Source organism: Tasmannia lanceolata, unplaced genomic scaffold, assembly GCF_043159265.1.
Source record: "Tasmannia lanceolata isolate RefF3 unplaced genomic scaffold, GAP_Taslan_0.1 ptg000003l, whole genome shotgun sequence".
In the NCBI taxonomy this organism is placed as follows: Eukaryota; Viridiplantae; Streptophyta; class Magnoliopsida; order Canellales; family Winteraceae; genus Tasmannia; species Tasmannia lanceolata.
In genome coordinates this window covers 13,949,377-13,971,967 of record NW_027518680.1, presented here as the reverse complement: position 1 = coordinate 13,971,967, position 22,591 = coordinate 13,949,377, and the positions used below count along the sequence as shown (strand labels likewise).

The window sequence follows — 22,591 nt, the reverse complement described above, 5'->3', positions numbered from 1 at the left end:
GATTATTGGTGACTCACTATTGGTTCTCAAAATCCAAAACAACCCGGTTTGAATTGAGGTGGTCAACAATTGGTACCATATCAAATCGGGTCAAGTCGACCCAACCCGAATTGGCAATCGGGTTGGGTCAGGTTGGGAAATATGGGTTTTTCAGGTTGGGTCGGGTTCAGACCCAAGTTGCACCCCTAACGATGAAGAGAATACTACTTTTTCTTATTCACTACGTGCAGGTCAAATTACGAAAAGTTTGACATTATAAATAGATGACACCTGAAAAAATATTGACGAATTCTGAGCACCTTAAGAGGAACAACAATTATGGAAACCTCTATAGATTGGAGGGCTAGGATCAGCCTATAGAAATTATTTTATAACCACAACCTATTTATGTTGTGTTCCATCACATGGACGGTTAAATCAACCTATGATGTGGTCTGTACAATTCTTTGTCGGCCCGTGCATCGCACGAGGTGATTGCTAATATATATATATATATAGTAGTTAGATTAGATAGATTAGATTAGATTTCTTGCCCTTCTTGTTGCAAGTAACATTTCCCTACAAATGTTAAATTAGAAAAAAACCTTTAGGCCATGTATGGCAACAATGAAAAATTATTCCATGGAATAATGGTCGACACAGGTGTGGGTGAGAGAGAGAGAGAGAGAGAGAGAGGGCGCCCTTGAAGCTGATTTTTGCAAGGGCACCCTTCATTCTATCATTCCTTTTTTGAAATGGATTCATTCTATCATTCCTCTCAACTTTTTCCTGATTTTTTTCGCCACTACTCACTAACTCATTCGTGCCAACAGACATGGCCTTTAATAGTCACCTCCGCCCTTCTCACACATCTAGACCCACCATTATTCCATGGAATAATTTTTCATGGATGCCAAACATGACCTTAGTCGGAAACAATTTGAGAAAAGGAAAAGAGGGTCACATCATGTATGAACCGAGCCCACAAATCAAAAGGACCAGGACCATTCATCTGCTTCCATCATTGTATGACCCATAGCCTACAAATCACATAGATATTGCAATCCAAACCAATGTTTTCTAGTTTCTTTCAGAATTTTCTTTTGAAGAAAAAAAAATCTAGAATATCAAAGAAAGATCTTCAAGGTTGAAATTAATAGTTGGAAGTCTTGAGAGTACAGAAAAAATGTTTACTAATTTATAAATGAATAGTCAGCATAGAGAAAGAGAGATGACAAATGCTGTGGCCTCTTACCTTGTGTAATGATCTAATCAGTGAAAATTTTCAATAGGGTCTAAACAAAAATGTATCATCTCTCAGTATCAGAGGTCATTGAGAAAATTTCAAAATACCAAACAATTAAAGATGTTTACAGAAGAAGAAATCTCGTACAGCTTCACATACTTTCCATTTTCTGAAAAGCTTCTTGTATCAAAGACTATCAAAGCTAGTGGACTCAGCTAAAATGACAGAAATTTGAGAGAGGAGCATCATACCCACGAGTGATCCAGAGTGTCTTTCTATTAATTGAGCCTATGGCTTCTCCCTCTGAAGGCTACACCACCAGCTCTATCAGGCCGGACAGGGCCATTTGCCTGAGCTCCCACACCCCACCAAGCGACAAACTTGTGCCTGTACAGAAGTTAAGGACCTTGCGGAAAGGAGTGTAATGAGCAGAAAGCACATGCAAAAACATGGGTTCCCAGGCACACACAAAATGCTTACGTGAACATTGCACGTGGGCTTGCAAATAGCAGTAGCTGGAATGGAAGCAAGAACTGAGTGCGCTTGTGAGTTTATCAGTTAATATTATCCATTTCAAAATTTTAACAAAAAGCAGAAAGTGTGAATTTAGCAGACAGAAGTGCAAGAAGTGATAAAGCTGCAATAGGAGTGGTAATAGAGATTAAAGGCTAGCTATTTTGTGACCCTAAATGTCAAGAATCACGAGTTTTTAAAGCAGGTGTCATACTCAAATAGGTGGGTGTGCAGCTGTACTGCTAAAAAGGAAGCATAAAAGATAAGTAAACAAAATACATATGGTCTGCAAGCAAATTTAGAGAACCCAGACATGCGCAACAACAAATGTTACTAGGTGTTCGATGTCATTAAATCGTTATGGAAAAGGGAAGTGATATATTCACCCCCTTTTTTTACTTGGGACAACCCTCTAGTGTATGGGGTTGTTTAATTGTGCTCTTTGGGTATAGTATTTAGAAGGCCTACATTTCTCCAAGGGTGAAAGCTAGTCAGGTTACAATGTTGGAGAAGATCAACCCCCATTACTTCTTTAAAGGGAAGAAATTTTGCATGATCAATAGATGTACAATATGCAAAACATGAAGAGAATGTAGGAGACGACACCGAAGATCTGGCGCACAAATTTTAGTTGTTTTGGAGCAGGTTGGATTATTCTGGATTCTTTTGAGCTTCCCTTATGAGCGGAAGTGTATTCATTTTGGGGAGAGAGGTCAAGCTAATGGGAATCTGACCTCTTTTGGGTGGCTCGCGCTCACATTTGTGGATAAAGTCCCTTCAGTGGGAAGATTCATCATTGACAGTAAAGACTTTTAATCTTTTCATGAACAATTGAGGGGTGAGTTTTAAATAGTTATGGCTCAATATCTCTATAGAAATGGAAAGACATTACTAATGGAGAAATCCAAAGGAGAAGAAATGCATAATGCGGAGCTCACTGCCACCTCTTGCAATCAATCTGAATTTTGAAAGAAATTCCGAGTCTTAAGGAATAGATAGAGTTAGGAGAACTTGTGATGGCGCAGACTATTTGGCAAATTATTTTACCTTAAAAATAATAAAAAATAAAATTATGATGCTAACCTTAAAGAAAGAAAAGGCTGATGATGCTCATGGAAGTAAATCAAACAAAAAGGATACACCCAGATTGGAGTCTTCAATATGTTTCTTCCACCGGCGAGAGGATGCAACACCGTGAAAAAGTAAAATAGATGCCCAGCAATGATTCCCATCAGGTCTGGTGTAAGAGGCGAACCAAAAATAACATCCAATACAAGCATTGCCCAGGGCAGATAAAATGCCTGCAAGCCAGTGGGTATACTTCCAGTTCCATGTGAGTCATCGCCACAACCCAGAAGACATAAGAGATACATATGCATAAGAAATTGAAAGATTTCGTTGAAATTGTTCGTTTGGAAATTTCCTGAAAAGCTAATCATAGGTTCTCTCCATCGGAATAATAGGACCGTTACGCAAATTACTAAACTTGTTGAAGAGATGAAAAATAATCAAGGTATATCATTTTGATCAGAGGTGGAAACCTAATTCTCCATAGTAGTGAGGAAATCATAGGAAACCGATAAAAGAAAGCTTACCTTTAGCGTGACAAGGCCATATATGTTGATCTGGGCATTCGGAAACTCTCTACTCCAAACATATAGAAGCATGAATACCATTGAAACTCCTAGGAACGGAGACCATAATATTGGGATGGCAGATAACACCTAATAACTCAAAGAACAAGATGATAAACGGAGTAAGAATGCATATTAATGTCCTCAAATAAGCAATTAACCAATGGCTGTGGTGCACATTACCAGTAGTTAATACTAGGCTTTACAGATAAGCATTCCAGAGGTCGAAAGGAAACAAACATAGATACAAAAACCGAATGAGAGGAAAGCAACTCCTACGCACCAGTAGTGAGATGGCTCCAAAGATTATCATCCACAAAAAATCTGCTGTGCGCCCTTCAAACGGCCCCTTCTCTAGCTGGACCCCATATCTTGCTCTACAGGTCAAAACCTCATTGGTATGAAAGGGTTTCTTTGCGTAGCTATGAATTTCTAAAAACAATAGGAGAAAATCTAACACCCTATAGCAATAAAACTATAACGTTCACAGGTATATGAAAGAGTAAATTTGCTATAATTCTACTTACACCATAAGGAGGCGAATTCCAAAATTAATAGAAAATTTACCAAGGAAAAAGAAGTTTGTAACCAGCCTCCACACCTAGATATGAACATTACAAGAACTTTTAGAATGGTAGGTAAAACCAAAACAAGAGAGGCAGAAAGGAAAAGAATATGACATATTTAGGTTTATTAAAAAAAATGAAGATAAGTGGATTGATTTCATATGGTCACACTTTCTGAAGGCACAAATGTAACCCTCATCTTCAAGTATGATAAAAGATTATAGAGAATAAATATGTATGTAATGATCAAAAAAATATAAACTATATATGTGGCTAAAATGTGCATATGAATAAAATTAAGAACTTGCTAAAAGGAGTGTCGGGACCCGTATCTCCACCTTGGCTTGAATTCCGCAGGCACCTGAAGATCATACTCTGTAGTGCTCTCTCTGAAACACAGCTCCGCACCTCCTGCACATGAGGTGCCCACTCCACTCCATGGGTGCCTCGCCAATCATCAACAATGGCTAATATTAGCCAAGTCCAAGCAATGCTTGAACTTGGTTGGTGTAACTGACTTTGTCAACATATATGCTACATTGCCATTTGTATGTATTTTCTTCAAGTTGATGTTTCTATCCTCTACCCATTCTCTTATCTTATGATGTCTCACATATGTATGTTTTGTCCTGGCATTATATACTTGATTCTTCTCCAAATGTATTGCACTCTTTGTAGAAAAACCGAGAAATACCTTCTCGACAAGGATCAACCACGATGTGCAACAAAAACACCAAAAGAACAATGCAAAGAAATACAATCACACAAGAAATACAAGATTTACGTGGTTCGGCACTGCCTACGCTACGTCCACGGGAAGATTTTCCAATATTTCGGTCTAGCGTTACAAACTCTCTTCTTTTTTGTCAAGAAAACACAAAAGAAAAACACAATCCCGTAAACCCTAACATGCTCAACCCGCGTGTGCATCGTGCAGAATAGTCCGTCAGGGTCCTGTATAATGCTAGAATACAAGACACCGGCACAACAAGGAGGAAGACCTGCAAATAAAAAAAACTAGGGATTTGCTTGGGTCCATTGCAGAAGGCATTTCGCAGATGGCCTGTTGAATCTGACAGCAGCCACACCAGCTTACTTTTCAGCAGATTTACTTTTCAGCAGATTTACTCTTCATTTATGATGTGGCTGCTGTCAGATGCAACAAGCCATCTGCGAAATGCCTTCTGCGATGGACGCTAGCAAATCCCATAAAACTAATATCGCAAAAGCATGGCATCATTTCAGTTGCTCTCCCACTCATTTAAACATAATTTGCTGGCTTCCCCATCACATCGTATTTACACAGTCACTTGCAGTAAAAGCATGCATATAGCAGCAACCAACCTATAACTATACTCAAAACTAATATCACCATGAATCAAAGCATCAAAAAAAAAAAACATAGCATGTACTCAGGGACTAGTTTGACGTAAAGAATGTCAACAACTAAAATATGCTGCAGAGAGACACAGTCAAATATGCTGAGCTGTTAAAGCAAATTTTCTCAAATGAATCAAAACTCATGAAGTTTCTTTTCATTATATTGTTTCACTTCTTCTGTTTTTTACTGCTACTTACAAAAATAACTAAAAAAGCCTAAATTTCAGCGATTGAGAACAACCCACTTGGAATTGAAAGGCTAACATACTGCTGTTGCAGGAGATTTGCTACAAACTTTGTTTCCTTGTACTTCTATGATTTTAAAAGAAATTTAAATCAAAATGAACTAATTACGAGACAAAAGATGAAAAAGAAAGGATTGAATTCCAAAGCCCAAATTTTGATTTTGCATGAGGAAGATGGTGGGAGGCCCACGTGGGAAATTCCAAGGTTGCCAGAGCCCAAATTTTGATTTTGCATGAAGAAGATGGTGTGAGGCCCACGTGGGAAATTCCAAGGTTGCCAGAGCGGGAACTGAAAGCGGGAATCGAAAGTGGGAATCGAAGGCTCCCGTGATGGTCGGAAGCGGGAATCGTGAGGTCACCGGGGAATCGCTGGAGAGTTGGGCATTGCCAGGGAATCTCCGGGGAATCGCGTTCCACATAACATTAAACCGCGGTTCCCAAAAGTAGGAATCGGGTTTCTGGGGAATCATAAACCTTGGGAATAGGGTTTCCGGCGAATCCGAACAGGGATTCCCAGTTTTTTGGGATTCGAGAAGCTTCCCGTTTCGGATTCGAGAACCCGGGAATCGAGGTTCCCCACTCCCAGGGAAGAATCCTGCCTCCTTGGGAAATTCCCTAGTCATGGGGACCTTCCCCAGTTATGAGAACTTTCTTTTAGTGGCAATAGAAGATTTATTTAAAAAAAGAAGGCAAAAACCACAATGATATCTCAGAACACAAGCCAAAATAAAAATACAAAAAAAAAAAGAATAATTGACTTAAAGAGGAAGAAAATCAAAAAGTTCTAATCAAGGCCTAGCTACTCTAGACTGGGCAGCCGAGCATCTTTGCTAATAGTTGATCGCTACACATTGAGACTATACTGGAAGACCACCCTGCGATCCAAAATTTCTTCTTGTCAAAGTATAATGTGTATATTCTTGTATTAAGTAATGAGTACTTTTGTCTTTTTTCCTTTAATAATAATCATATATATATATGTTAGTCGTCCTAATTAGGTCAAATAACAATCATTTTCCCCCCTAACCCTTGTTTGCAACTTCTTTCTCTCTCTTCTCTTCTTTCTTCCCCTGCCTTCTCTTCTTTCTTCCTCTTCTTGATCTCTCGTGACATCGTATCAGAGCATGTGATCTGACGTTTTATACTCTAAACTGAATCTCATCACCTCTTCCCTCCCTCCCTGCAGTTCCTGAAGACGAGAAAAGATGAGACACGAGATGAGATACCTCTCTATACAATATGATACAAATGTTTTCCAGACATGTTTCTTCCTGTCCCAACACGAGATGAGATACCTCTCTATACTCTAGGCGTGTGTGCTGATCGTAGTTATTTGTGTCGATCAAATCTGGTAACACTTCCATGATGTGCTGATTGTGATTTACTGGTTGGTTGCTTGTGTTTTTTCATCATGTGGTCAAGTAGTATCGTACTCTTGAGATCGATTATATCAGATCTGTCCGTGACCTGACGGTATTAGTGTATTACCATATGGAAAGCGCTGTGGATTCTAAATCTGGTGTGTGGCTGGTGACTTGGTAGGCCAACAAATCACATTTGTTACCCTGAATGAACGAAATTATTTGGTTTGAACTCAATCATTTAAGATCTTTATTGGTGCCAAAGGTAAGCTCAAAATTTTAACATCCAATCCTCCTGGATGAAAGATAGTTATCTGATGATGACATGGCTGCTTAATAGCATGGAGCCTTCCATCATTCCCACGGTTTTTTTCTGCAACACCGCTAAAGCCGTGTGGGAAGCCATAGAAGAAAAATATGTTGGAGATTATTATCAAAAATCTAATGAGAAATTTCTAATAATATTTTTACCACAAATCCAATTTATAATTAATCAGAATAATAAAAATATAAATACGAAAAGTTTACAAATAGCCTGTTTAGGGATCGAGGAATGTCAGAAATCACTCTTTAAAGTCAATGCACCCCCTTCTGCATTGGGTGAAGGGATCGAGGAATGTCAGAAATCACTCTTTAAAGTCAATGCACCCCCTTCTGCATTGGGTTCACCGACGTTTGTCTCCCAAAATACAACGATCCGTCCAGGTTGTTTCTATGCAGTGAAACGCTCCCCACGAACTCATAATCACCCGTATTGCAAAAAAAATGATAAAAAGGTGAAAAACTAAAAACAAAAATGAATCTAGGGAGTTTTCCAAGAAAGAAACAAAGTGGTTTTGAGGGGGAAAGCTTTTTAGAAAGATGTAGGGAAATTACATTGTAGTTGTATGTTTCTGACGATCCACTATCATGCATGTTTCTTTTCTTTTATGGAGAAGAGAAAATGATTTTACTCTTAGATTTAGGGGAGAGAGAGAGAGAGAGAGAGAGGGCCATTATAGAAAATAACTAGGTATTTCGTTACACCCCTAAAATCTCTCCCACTCCCAAAAACGTTTCGCCTTTATTTCATAAAAGGAAAGCTAAACCACAAATAAATTAGTTACAAAACCCCCCACATGATTTAAAATTTTAAAAATATGGGGTACAGGCATCTTCCGGACTTGAACCTACACTTAGTGTTAGCAAGTTTATGCCTCAAGGAGTTGTAGTGAACTGAGTCTTGAACTAGGTCTTTGAGATCAGACTTCATCTTTCCACACACAGTATGGGTAATTAATCAAGTTCTAGTCGGTTTTGCGCTTTACGATCATGCACGTGTATCAATTTTTCATGAGTGTTTTTGGGAAGTACCCCATCCTTTTTTTTGAAAGATAGACAGAGCAAATATATTAAAACGGGAAGACCAAGGAGGTCACCCTAGGAAGAAACAAGAGAAAAAGAAAGAAAAAGAACAAGAAAAAGAGAAAATACAAGGGCCTCAAGGAGGGAAGAACTCAAAAAACTCCAAAACATCCTTATTTACACCCTCCCGAGCCAAAGCATCTGCCTCGCCATTCGCAGATCTTTGCACATGATTGAAAGCTATGGAAGAGCCACGAACGAAATCGTGAATCTCATCGAGAATGGACCAAAATCTCCACGGAGGCGATGCGGATCCCCGGAGCCATCTGATGACATTGAGAGAGTCTCCTTCCACGATAAACGAGTTCAAAGAACCCCTCTCAATGTGTTTGAACCCTTCAAACGCCGCAAGAACCTCAGCTTCACTGGAATCACAGACCCCCAGGGGACCAGAATAAGACCAAATGGGCTCACCACTAGAAGAAAGGCATAATCCCCCCACGCCAGCCGGCCCCGGATTACCAATGCTAGAACCATCAAAATTAATTTTCAGACAGCCAGGCGGGGGAGGACTCCACTTTTGAATCACCTTGGGGCAATGGGACCCTTCCATACAAATCACGCTCCACCCTTCCCATAAATAAAAAGAAAAAACGAAACGGAAAGAGGGAAGACAACGAGCCCTTTCTATTACAGAAGCAATGATATTGATGACAACCCTCTGAGTAGATTTATGCACACCCTAAAAAATTCTCGCATTCCTCTCCTTCCAAATTTGCCAAAATGTATAAAATAAGCACATCTTCCAAAGCATTCTCCCCTTTTTCTTCCAAGGTACTCCCTCCCAGCACTTCAACGAATCCAAAATAGAACTAGGGAACACCCAGCAAAGGCCAAATCTCGACAATATTAAACCCCAAACAACTGACGCAAAGCTGCAATAGATAAAAAGGTGAGAGGCCGACTCACCGGCCTTAAAGCAGAGAGGGCAATAGTCAACTAGAATCATTCCCCTCTTCTTGAGAAAATTAATGGTTTGAATCATATCCCTGCAAGCTACCCACCCGAAAAAACACACCCGAGGAGAGCATGAAGAATTCCACACCATAGCCAAAATTGGATGAGGCGAGCCAGGGATAAGATGGGAATAGAAAGACTTAATAGAGAAAAAACCTGATGTATCCCAAATCCATACTCTCTTATCAACCCCGGACAACTTAATATAGCAAGATTCTAACAGATGAAAGAGACTCGCCAAAGCCTCCAACTCTCTCTCAAAGAAATTCCTGCGAAAAGCTGGCATCCACAACACTCTACCACATTCCCGAACGAAGCAATCTTTAACCAACACTGCCTTGTTAGGAACTATTAGAAATAGCGCAGGGAACAAAACACTCAAAGGCTCAGAAGCACACCAGGCATCCAACCAGAATCGGATACGATCTCCTGAATATACTTTAAACCTGGTTCCCAAAGCAAATTTTGATCTGACTTTCAAAATATCTCTCCAAACAATAATCCCTTTAGGCGAGAATAAGTCGTCCGACTCCCACTCTCCTAACTTAGCCCCATATTTAATAACCACTACTTTTGCCCACATCTGGTCTTGCTCACTACCAAACCTCCACAGCCATTTCCCTAACAGCGCAATATTAAATTCCCTTATTCTCCTAATCCCCAAATCCCCAGACTTAAACGGAGTACAGACCTCCTCCCATTTCACCAAAGGAACCCCAAAAGAATCCTCGAAACCTCCCCATAAAAATCTCCGTTAAATTTGCTCGATCCTCAGCGAAATACTAACCGGGCATTTAAAAAGAGATAGGAAATATGTAAGGATGTTAGCTAGAACCGCCTTTACCAACACCAATCTGCCACCTTTGGATATGAGATTCCGTTTCCACATGTCTAGCCTCTTATCAATTCTCTCAACCACTGGGTCCCAGAGATGTTTCTTTGGTCTACCCACCCCAAGAGGAAGCCCCAAGTAGCTGGAAGGGAGAAAGTCCAGATTACAACCCAACTTCGCAGCAAGGTCAGAAGCTAATTCCGGAGGCAGATTAACAGCAAACATACATGATTTGTGGAAATTTACTTTCTGACCAGAAAACAGCTCATAACATCTGATAGTCCCCTTAAGATTTTCAATAGAAGGCGCATCAGAACAGCAGAAGAGCAGTGTATCATCAGCAAACTGTAAATGCGACACCTCCACCTTATCTCTGCCCACTTCAAACCCTCGGAACAAACCAAGGTCGCACCCAGAAACAATGAGCCTGCTCAACGTCTCAGCCACAATCACAAAAAGGAAAGGGGAAAGCGGATCCCCTTGTCTCAACCCCCTAGAGGACTTTTAAAAAGCCTTTCGGAGATCCATTAATAAGAACCGAAAAGTAAGCAGACTCCACACATCTTAGCATCCATCCCCTCCACCTTTCCCCGAACCCCATACGACCCATAACATAATCCAGACCCCCCCAATCCACCCTATCATATGCTTTCTCCATATCCAGCTTACAAATGATCCCTCTAGAACCCGACCTTAACTGCGAATCGATAGCTTCATTAGCTATAAGGGCGCAATCCAATATCTGTCTATTGGACACAAAGGCACTCTGAGAACCAGAAATAACGGAAGGCATCACCACCTTAATTCGGTCTGCTAACACTTTTGCAACCACTTTGTAAAGACAACCCACCAAGCTAATAGGCCTGAAATTCGATACTTTGACAGCACCAGTAACTTTAGGGATAAGAGAAATAAAAGTAGCTCCTGAACTTCGATCCAAGCTCAAACCATTAAAAAAATCTTGGAAGAACCTCATAATATCCTGTTTCACGTAATCGCAGCAAGACTAAAAATAAGCCAAGCAAAATCCATCTGGGCCATGAGCTTTATCTCTGCTCATTGAAAAGACAACTTTTTGAACTTCCTCTTCGTCAAAGGGAACCTCCAACAGCGCCCTCTCAACTACCGTTAGCCGATTGTACACCACACCCTCTGGAGTGGGACGGACAATATTTTCTGCAGAATATTAAGACTCATAGAAATCAAGAATGGCACCGGATATACCCTCTTTATCAACAAGCCTCCTTCCTTCCACGTCCAGCACAGAAATGCGATTATTCCTCCTACGAACATTGGCCATGGCATGGAAGTAGGTTGAATTCCTGTCGCCCTCTTGCAACCATTTCACCCTCGAACGTTGTTTCCAAGAGATCTCCTCTCTCAGTAACAAACCTTTATGTTCTTCTTGAACTTTGCCCAGTTCAACTTTCTCAGCCTCTGATGCCAATCCCTCCTCAATCTTCACCTTGACCACTCTCATAAAACTCTCCACCCATCTTTTCCTAGCCAGCTTAACCAGCTTACCTTCCATTACCCAAGATTTCAACTTAGATTTCACATACCGCAGCTTCATACCAATGATCACATCAGCTTGACCAAATACATCAATTGAGTTCCACCATTCGCCCAATAACGATTCCATACTAGGATCCTGGAGCCATGCCACCTCAAACCAGAAAGGAACAAGCCCCCAAGATTCCAACCTGGGATCCAATAATAGGGGACAATGATCGTACACCGAATGAGGAAGAATTTTTTTATGAACTTCAGGGACGACACTCAACCGACCAGGAGAAATAAGAAAACGATCAATGCGGCTGTGACTCTCCCCTCTACGCCAAGTAAAACTGCCCCCTGAAAGAGGTAAGTCAATAAGATTATGCTTAGCAATGAAATCCGCAAAAGCCTGCATGTTCGAATTAGATCGCCTACATCCCCACCGCTCACTAAGCAATCTGATTTCATTAAAATCTCCTCCAATGCACCAAGGAGCCGACCAAGAACCCCTAACCCTGTCCAACTCCTCCCATAAAATCTTTTTTTCCACCCCAATAAGCGGACCATACACTCCAGAGAACAACCACAAAGAAGAATCCACCCGATTTCGAAAAAGAACAGATAAAGAAAATTTACCACACATCTCGGCCTCTTTCTGCCATTTATCTCCATCCCAAAAAATTAAGAGACCACCAGAGGCTCCATTGGATGCCAGAAAAGAAAATTCCCATGCAGTTTTACCACCAATACTTTTCAATAATCGCCGATCGATGAGACCCATTTTTTTATTCTTGAATACAAACAACCTCCGGTTTGAGATTAACCACAAGATCTTTAAGCTGGATCCGCTTGTCGAGAGAACCCAACCCATTAATATTCCATGATAAAATCTTCATAAAACAACTCTTTTGGAGGTACTCCCACCCGCTCTCTTCGAATACTTCAGCTCAGATAAACCCACCACTTTAGATTTACCCGACGAAGATCCCCCATAATTCACCGCAGACTTCAACCTCTTTAGTTCTCTCTCCTTTCTGCAAAGCTCTATTCCCCCCAGAATTTCCACGAATCCGATCTCTATTCTCCGCCTATTCTGATCATCTTTCTGAAATCAACTTCCAGCACTGGATAGATGAAACCCAATTTCTTGCTTAACAACGCCGTGTGATTAACCAGAGTCTCATTGACATTGGGTCCCTGATCGGCTATCGAATCAGCAGAGAAACAAAAATCCTCCAAAGGACCCTCAGAGAAGGAAGGAATATACACTTCCAGGGGAGCAGGCGCCAAAAAATGGTTCAAAGGATCATACACAACCAAGCTCGAGATAGGGTTAGGAACCCCCAGCACATCCAAACCAAGATCCATCACCTCCAGGTCCCTCGGACCAGTCAAAGGGGGACTCCAAGGAGCATTATCTTCCGCCTCTTCAAACACAAGGCACCGGGAAAAAGAAGCATACTACTTGCTTTTATCAGGGCCAATCAACGAACCAGATCCATCTTCAAAATAGGCGTCGACAGAACTATGCCTACCACAAATAGAAAGCAAGGTCCGTTGGGCCCGCGAATGAGAGAGAGTCTGAGGCAAAGGAGAGGAATCCAATCTAGGCCCAGGTCGAGGCAACGGGCCCAACTGAAGGGGCCCAACCACACCTGGGGAAGATAACAAGCCCACCTGGCCCACCGACCCAAGCCCATACGAAACAAATGTGGGGGAGTCACGCGTGGCTCGAGGAGACAGAGCCTCAATAATATCAGCTATGCTATTCCAGGCTAGGGGCATACTAGACCTTTGACATTCACAGGTGTCAAAAGATCCACATACACTCCTCCATCTAAAGCCAGGTGGAGAAACATTTTGAAATTCAAAATTACTTCTAACCTGCACCACTACATGCGCATCATTGAGCAACCAGCTATCTTATACCGCCTCTTCATCTTCCTCAAGAGCCTCCGAACCAGAAACTTCAAGAGAGCCTCCCTCAGAATCCGAACACAAGCCCAAGTTGGAAGAACCAAAACTGCTATCAAGACTCTCCGTAATCGGAGAACTCTCAAGATCCGCATCTCTCTCCGCCCGAATCCACATAATCTTTCCATCAATCGAAGCCAGAATCACCATTGAATGACCAGTATCCCCATAAGAAGCTATCTTAATCAAAGCACAGGAATACCCAGAGCCCTTAACATAGGTCGAATCAAGAGCCAACACATTCCCAATTTTTTCACCTAAAAATTTGAAATTCTCAGCAGACCAGGCTTCAGGTGGAACGCCGGTGATTCACCACCAGACAGCAGCTCCATCCCTTGGAAATTTATCTGCCCGGAGCCTCATCTCCTCAAAGGGTGAGTTCACCGCTTCTAGCCATATCTTCAAGATACTTACTAGATTAACCTCAATCGGAGGGAACACCATCACCTCTCCAGAATCTATTTTCTGAATAGACACATTGCTCTGTAAATGCCCTTTTCTAACCAGCCACTCTTCTAATGCAGGAACATTCCCAGACCAACCTTCTCTCAGCTTTCCCCAAAGGCATAGATCAGCATTGCAAATAGACTTCAAAGGCACAGGGTTCATTTTCAAGGCGACACCCGTTGAAAATTTTATCTCATTAGAGATACTTCTCAGAGGACATTCAATATTAGATTTCTTGTGCCAAAAAGAGCCACCTTCTACAACCCTGCCGCTTCTAATACCCATAGGAAATTACAGTTCTTACAAACCACCCTTCTCTGGAAATTCCTAAATTTACACCTGATACATCTCCAATCTCCCCAACCGCTTTCTTTCCTTCTGGTCCTAGCCTTTTCAATTCGCAGAGTGCGCTTATTTCGCACCCTATTCCAATCAGAGGATCCACCTCCCAAATAACCCAACCCCGCTGAACAACCAGCAAAATCCCCACCACCACCAAGCGGAACACTGTTAGCTCCGGTAGCGAAAATTTGAGGAGCCATACCCGGCCACTCCAGAAGAGAAGGCGCCAAAACACAATGTGCAGAGGCACCTATAGAAGTGACTATACCGAGACCTCTAATACTGACTCCTCACCCACCGGAGGAGACACCGACTCCAACGAAGAGCTCGAGGAGCCGGAAGTCTACTTAGCAGAGGCAAGCACCTCAACAGAAAGCGAAACAGAGGATGAAGATGAAGAAGAAGAAGATGAAGAATAAGAAGCTGAGGAAAATACAGATGAAAGCCGCGCGGAAAAAAGCGAAGACGGAAACAGAGAAAAAGAAGGAGAAGAAGACGAAGAAGGTTACGAAGAAGAAAATGGAACAGACTAAGGAGAATCAGAAAACTCAGAAGAAGAGGCAATGAGGAAAATGGATTACTTGCAGCAGCAGGAAGATGCGGAGGAAGAAGACAAAGAACCAGAAACCGAAAGCGAAACCGATGAAGAGAACCCAGACTCGCTTCTCCGACATAAGCAACGCCAAAGAGAACCCACTTCCAACACCTCAGACTCAGACGAGAGCCCAGCTCCATGGAGGCGAAGACTCTCCCCCTAGGTCACCGGAGATAGATTCCCTTTTTGCTCCCCTCATGGTTGTTTTCCACTCCTGGAAGTAGCGCATATTCCCACAGTGCAACGCATAGGTGTGTCCTCCAATGTTGCTCCGTGACCTACACCATACACCCGCAGAATCCTGCCTTGGACTCATTAAGAGATAACTCATCTTAAACACCATCACAGTAATGAGCATTGTCACCATAGGAATGAGACTACGGAATACCCCTCAAAATATTCAGTGGTCCTCCTAGCCACCCTACAACTTTGTTTTTACCCATTGAACCTCCTTCATGGAATCTCCAATCACAGAGGTTGGGTGTCCACTGCACTGACTAACTTATGGGCTCATTCCCATTCCCCTCAACAATATATCTAGCCTCCATGCTAGTCCTTTTATAAGCGAATCAATTATATTGCTTTCAGACCTTACACGGTCTAAAGCCATCACTCTTTGAGACAGTTTTCATTGAATTATGTCTGAAACACCTTTTCACATTATGATTGTGTTAATATATATTCATTATCATTGTCCACGCATGATATGGGTATGCAAATCATATATTTACATAGTGGACATGTCACTCATGATAATCAGCTATTCTGCTTAAAACATAATATCTTGCATGTAGGAAGGCATAGAATGTCAAGTAACATGCTCTATAAAGCTACTTTCAACATTTCTCTATAGGTTGTAATTCATCAGATGCTCATAAGTTTCAATCAGGCAACAATTCAAATACCCCTACAATTACGAGCAATTATTGAATAAAAAGGTAACTTATTATATTTGTTTTAATGCGCACCCCCACACAACTTACAAAATAGTAAGTATTTCATGACACAATAAAATCCTATTGTTTAACGATATTCAATATCATGTATCATGAATCTCAATCTCATGCATCATAATTTATTTGCCCACAAAATTAAATAAATCTAGATAAGTTCGCATGCTTCAGTCCCAATAGAAGAAGCATACACAAATCATGGGTTTCCTTAGCTGAGTCTTCACGACGGAGGAGACAAAGGATCCATTGGATAAAATCCATGTTCCATAGGTAAAGACTTAGGTTCAGTCATGCCCCACTAGGAATGTGACTGATACCCAATTGTTAGTCCGATAGCTTGCTATCACTTGTATAAGGATGGTGACAATCCTAATGTTCCCAATCCTATTTCGACTCTTGAAAGAGAGGAACTATAGGGCTGGACTATGATTCATGCTATCAGTAGAGTGTGTGCGCGGAGTCTGACTGTTACAGTCCCCTTTACCATTTAAAAAAAAAAAAGTTCCCTTTGCTTCCAGATATCGGAAAGCTGTGACCAAACCCTCATGACATCAATCAAATTAAAAGTCCCTCCTTAGAGCGGGCTTTCCAAAGACTTTCAAATCTTGAGCGACATTCAATGTAGTTAAAATAACTGAGGTTTTGGTTGTTCCCTCCAGTAGAGTGTGTGCGCGGAGTCTGATTGTTACAGTTCACTTCGCTTCCAGATATCGGAGAGGTGTTACCAAACCCTCACGACATCAATCAAATTAAAAGTCCCTCCTTAGAGCGGGCTTTCCAAAGACTTTCAAATCTTGACCGACATTCTATGTAGTTAAAATAACTGAAGTTTTGGTTGTTCTGTCAAGTAAGGCCTTCTCAATGCCATCTTTTTTCTTATGAGATAAGCACCACGAAAATAAATTTCGGTTTCGGGCAAAATTTGGTAAAAGGTCTCGAAATATCATTTTTTAAGGCCGAAATTTGGACCAAAATTACCGCGAAATTTGGTAAATTATTAAAATAATATTATTTTATCTATTATTTCGCCGAAATTTCTGAAATTTTGGCTGAAATTTTGTACATTTCGGGAATTTCGGTTTCAGGGCAATTTTGTTTCAGTCCCAACCGAAATCCGAAATTCGGTCGAAATTTAAAACCATGCCCCCAAGAACGTGTCCCTTATTTCTTAAAACCCGAGCCTCTCAATTTGATCACAACCCTAGCCCCTTTACCCCTTACCCATACTGCTGTGTTTAAAATCAGTAGTCTCAGGTCAACTTTCCCAACCAGTCGTACATCACTATATTATCTAACCCTACTAAATTGAAGCCCCGAACATAAGAAGCAAGCTTGGCCTTAAATATTAAATAAGTACAAAATGTCATATCGTGAAATTGAAAAATTAATGCACCATGTGCCATAATTATCATCCAAATTACAATGCATAATAGTTATCAGAAGAAAGTACTGCTGAAACAAATATTTGCCACACCAGTAATTAACAGTAATAAAATTTTACTGAAAATGTACACATGGACACATACCTGAAACTGTGAAAATGCACGATCATATAGTAAAGCAATGGTTTCAGGATTACATAATCCCAAGTGATATGCCGTAGTAGTCAACACACAAAGGGTCCCATAAGCCCTGCTTACAGGTGGAAGAGAATTGTAGAATCTGAAGGATGTTAAAAAGAAAAGGTTAGCATGGCTGTTAATGGTACTCTAAACAAGAGACGTTCAACAAAACACTGGCAGGAAGTTTCTCATCGATAGTGGAATTGGTTGAGGTAAATTTGGTATATACTAAACTGCCTTGCAACAGATTTATGACTTTCTATATTGAATTCTACAAGTAAAAAGATAGTCGTATGCGAATCATGAATAACTTAAAAACAATGTCTACTGAACAGTAATAATCCAAGCTTGGAACATAGTATATGTGGGCTTGTATGTTGAAGGCTCCAGGCACACAGATAATACATGCATAGTGTACAAAAGAATGTCTATGCGACACATGCACTGCACAGACATTATACAGAATACGTGTATATGTATGTCAAAGCAATAATTAAAGTAAATTACCAATAATAATGGCGAATCATGTATTCATGTAACACACCTTTCTAAGAAAACCTCTTCTTCACTAGAAACAATAAGAGAAGAGATAATAAGATACAATATAAATCTTGGTGCGGCCAGATCCTAGTTTAAGTAGAACTAAAAACTGCGTTGCCACAATAATTAACATCGACGACTTTTGATCTCCTTGAAGCCATCGGTGATTCAACTAATGGAAATTTGAGAGGTTTATCTCTTGTTTAACCTTAATTATCCACTACAGGGCATTTTTGCACCTATTTTCTTTCTTACCAACAGTTTTCCCACTGCTAACCTACTCCCACCAACTCCTCTCTCATCCATGGTATTCTACATATATCTGAACTGAAGCCCTCCCCCAACCACTAGATTTTTCTAAAGTTGCCTCCCATCTCAGCGCCACCACAAAATATTATAGCACTACCCAACTATTATTCCTGTCCGCCCCCTCTCTAATGCCCACAAGAATTTCACAACTAAACCTCGAGACCGTCCCACCATACCCATTCGTTAACTCTTAAGTCCTATTAAAACAGCTCCCTAGCCAACTTCCTTGTCAAACTGAGACTCTCAACGGTTCCTTACATCAATTTATCAAACAATACCGAAGATAATGCTTCACAAATAGTGCAACCGCCCCTAATGGGAGAGGGCTTCAGTTCAGACATGCAGAGAACTCGGAAAAAGCCCAATGAAAAAATTGCCCCCTGTAGGATTGATATATGGAGCCAAAACTCTTTGGTTTTTCTACTCTCTTTTTTCTTGAATAGTGAACAAGCTCTCTTAGTCAAGCTCTCTTAGTTTTTTACTATGATTTGTGGGCACGGACACGAGTGTCGCGTGTCGACACGGACACGGCAAACCCCCAAACTTTAGAAACGGGGACACGGCTAAAATAGAAAGTATATGTAATCATGATTTGTGCATATGGATTCGTGTGTCTAGTTTCGACATGGATACGAGTTGTCTAAATGAGATAAACCAATATTCAATAAAAAACAGACTGTCAAACTTGACACGGTACAAAAACATGTCCACACACCCACATTAAGTATAACACTTCCAACAATACAAGTAAAAGTGTCCAAAGGAGTGTCGACACGTGTGGACACGCGTGTCATGTCGGACACGTGAGTCGGCAATAAATTTGAAGTGTCGGCCAAATCATAGGTTTCTTAACTCACAGTATGGGGTATCCATGGTTAAAATTTCAGCAAAAAAGGACAAGGATTGATAGGATAAATAGAAACCACAGGACATGACTGAATCTGGGGAAAAAAACGATGCCCCCCCCCCCCCCCTAGGCCTGAATCCGAGGAAAAAAAGAAGATATTGAGAAGTAGCCGTTGTCAAACTGTCTTGGAGTATCAAGGTCGCTTTGAACGACTCTCTAATCGATCCAGAGACTGGTTAGAGCCATAGTTGGTCGGGACGTTTGTAGTAGGACTTCGTCTAGACATTAGACAGACAGTCAAGATGCATCGTTCTCACACGATGACAACGGCTATCTCTTATGCGTTATTGATGGTGGAAAGACACAATGAAGATAGTCAACGTACGTATGAAGGCTCTATTAGTCGACCCTTGATCTTGTTTGAGAAGGTCACATCGAATCCTCGGGTCGTAACATGCATGTGAAGCAATTGACGGAAGAGCAACGAAGAGTCTATGTTGGCACTGTGACGAGAAATGGCATAAGGGTCATCGTTGATGATAAAAACAGTTGTTGATGATCGAGCCAACGAGCGATCCCAACGACGATGATAAGGATAAGGGTGGAAGAAGTGTGACTATGATCAGCAATGATCGTATGGAAAAGCTAATGCAAAAGGAGCATAATGTCTTCCCAGTGCAGCAGAGATTTCCAGAGTTACTTAATAATCAGCCTTGAGGACAAGGTTGAAATTAAGGGTCGGGGATGTTAGAACCAATTTTCCTTATTTAGATTGCTTTCCTTATTTATTTTATTTCCATATTATACGAGGTCTCCATAATTTCTTTTTCATACTTTGCTGATTTCTGTTTCCTATTTTGTTTTCTACAATTTCTATATAACGTAGATGTCGTATGACTATTCCTTAAGCAATTAATCACACTTAGTGCAGTTAGTACATTGGAGGCCAAGTTTCCTTGAATTAACTCAGTTTTTCTCCACTTTTTTGTCCTATTCCATCATTCTTCTCTATTTTATGTATTGATAAAACATTGGTCTATCAACACTACTCGAAAAAGATCTATTTTTCTTCTTAACTCAACTAAGGCAAATTTTTCCCAAATCAATGATCCATAAATAACAAAACCAAACCCTGAGTGGCACTAAATCACTTCATCAAACTCAAATCCCTTCTTCTGTAAACAAATTAAAAGGTACATCGCATGAATACTCTCGCAAAAGGAAAATAAACACAAATAAGAAAAACATCTTCATTCACACAAAAAAAAAAAGAGTACCCAGATTAAAAGAGCTTTCCCAAAAAAGAAAAGAAAAAAAAAACACAATAGAACAGCAGAAAGGCAACTTCAATAGAAGAATAATTAGTTTTTCTAGTGATTCTGAGTCCAAATTTAAAAACCCATTTGAGAATTGCAAAGCTTCTGTAAATAAAGTGCAAGAAATCAAGAGAAGATGATCATAATCAATTAACCATATGAAAAGAGGAAAAAAAGGGTTTTCAAAGACAAAGAAAATAAATTCACGAATGAAAAGGAAAGGAAAAGAAAAGAAAAATTACTCTGCAGGGGATGACATTGTAGATTCAGAAGAAGCTGATTGAAATGCAAAAATCAAATCCCTCCTCCCAAATTCAACACAAAGAAAAGAGAACATAAACGCTTATGGCCTAGAGGTGATTCTTAAACCCCAGAAGCTTCACCGTCCCACGTGTTTACGCACGTGACTTGCTCAAAAGCCTTTTTAATAAAGAGAGATTTGCTTATCTGGCACGACCTCATTGGGTACAACACGTTGAAGCACACTATTAAGATAGTGGGCCCCACATTTAATTGATCTTAGCCCTCCATCTGATAGGATTGAAGAAAAAAAAAAAAATTTAAAAACATACAATCAAACAGTCCTAAATTCCAATAATTATTTGATTGGCCTATTTATTTTTTTTAGGTTAGGATTTATTTTCAATTTTTCTCATTTATTAGTTGTTCTTTGTTTTTTGTTTTTTTCTATTTTTTGTAAATTTTGTGTAAAATGACTATATTGGATACCGTTCATGAAGTATGGTATTATTGCCAATTTTTTTATGATAAGTGTATTTTGGTTATTTTTTTCTGAGATAGGGGGTATTTTAGTCATTTTCTATAGAATAGGCGTAGTTTGGTTAATTTCTATTACATAGGGGTGTTTGGTAATTTCTGATTAGATAGGAGTATTTTGATGATTTTCTATGAGATATGAGGGTTCAAGGATTTTTTTTTTTTTTTTTTCGTATTTTTCAAAAAGTACTATGGGATGATCTAAACCGTCCACGTGATGGGCCACAATCTAAATAGGATGTGCCTAAAATATCATTTCCATAGGATGATCCCAACCCTCTGATCTATAGAGAACTAAATAGATCAGAGGGTTGGGATCATCCTATGGAAATGATTTTTTGGGCACAACCCATTTATGCTGTGGCCCAATCTTAATAGTATGGTCCGTAGAGTACTTTTTGAAAAATACGGGACTATAAGGGCTTACACCATATAAAATCTCCTATTTTGAGTAGATTTCTTCTTCTTCATGTTTTTAAGCCACTTCTAACCCTAACTCATAGCTTCTCAATCCCTCACTCACCACTGGATAAATTAATATTCAATGAATAGAAATTTCATGGCTGCCTGACATTGCCTAAGGCCCTCTCTGTATAGCAAGAAAAACATTTCAGACCGGAAAATTTTTCTTCCCACAATTTAGAGAGAAAGGGTATAATTATGGTTAATTTAGAGAGATGTTATCATCAATTGAAGGTCCTAGGTAAAAATTGAATAGGGACGGTTCAATATTTTATTATTCTGTGTAATAAAGTAGGAAATTTTAGAAATATTTTTCCTTTACAAACTGTTCAAGAAAATTCGTGTAATCAAAAGAGTCCTTTGGTTTTATCTGAAAAGAAAATAACACAAAATCTATCCTACGAAAAAAAAAAAAAATCTCCAATACATTAGTTCACCAAACATTGGAAAACTTATTAGGAGAATTTCTTGGGGATAGCTGACCCCAACTAGTTTGGGACAAAGGCTTGGTTGAGTTGAGATTTTCTTTGGGATCAAGGCGAACTCAACAGTTTGGCCCAACTTGTGCTTGACGGTCAGATCAATGGAACTACTGATCTTGTACACAAGGCACAAACGGGCCCAATAAGCCTGTCAGGAGGGCACACCATAGCTTCGAAACTGCCCAACGTCATCATGGGCTCCTTTGAGTTCGAGTTGACTCTCTCTCACCTAAGTCGTGTTCTTGTTCGAGTCCGCATTTTGCCCCACAAAGTCATCAATCAAAACTCCGTTGACTCTCGAGTTATGACCATGTCAGCCTAGTACTCAGTCGCAGTCAACTGGGACTTTCTTTGGGGGCAAGTTTTCACTG

The 22,591-nt window shown here is 40.3% G+C and overlaps 1 protein-coding gene across 1 annotated transcript; it reads right to left on the bottom strand.

Annotated features, from left to right (window-relative positions):
- Positions 1-1,197: 1,197 nt before the first annotated feature.
- DER1 (DERLIN-1) lies at positions 1,198-20,879 on the bottom strand. Its single transcript, XM_077361508.1, has 7 exons — positions 20,742-20,879; positions 17,452-17,587; positions 3,900-3,973; positions 3,656-3,749; positions 3,334-3,462; positions 2,879-3,039; positions 1,198-1,612 (listed from the first exon to the last, which is right to left on the bottom strand). Exons 1-7 carry the CDS (start codon positions 20,834-20,836, stop codon positions 1,504-1,506), a joined length of 798 nt encoding a protein of 265 aa, XP_077217623.1. The 5' UTR covers positions 20,837-20,879; the 3' UTR covers positions 1,198-1,503.
- Between the last annotated feature and the right edge of the window lie 1,712 nt (positions 20,880-22,591).

Coding starts and splice junctions, on each gene's coding strand:
- DER1 (XM_077361508.1), bottom strand. CDS start 20,836: ATGTTCTCTTTTCTTTGTGTTGAATTTGGGAGGAGGGATTTGATTTTT. Junction 3,463..3,655: donor TTGGAGCCATCTCACTACTG/GTGCGTAGGAGT, acceptor TTGAGTTATTAG/GTGTTATCTGCCATCCCAAT. Junction 3,040..3,333: donor ATGGCCTTGTCACGCTAAAG/GTAAGCTTTCTT, acceptor ACTGGCTTGCAG/GCATTTTATCTGCCCTGGGC.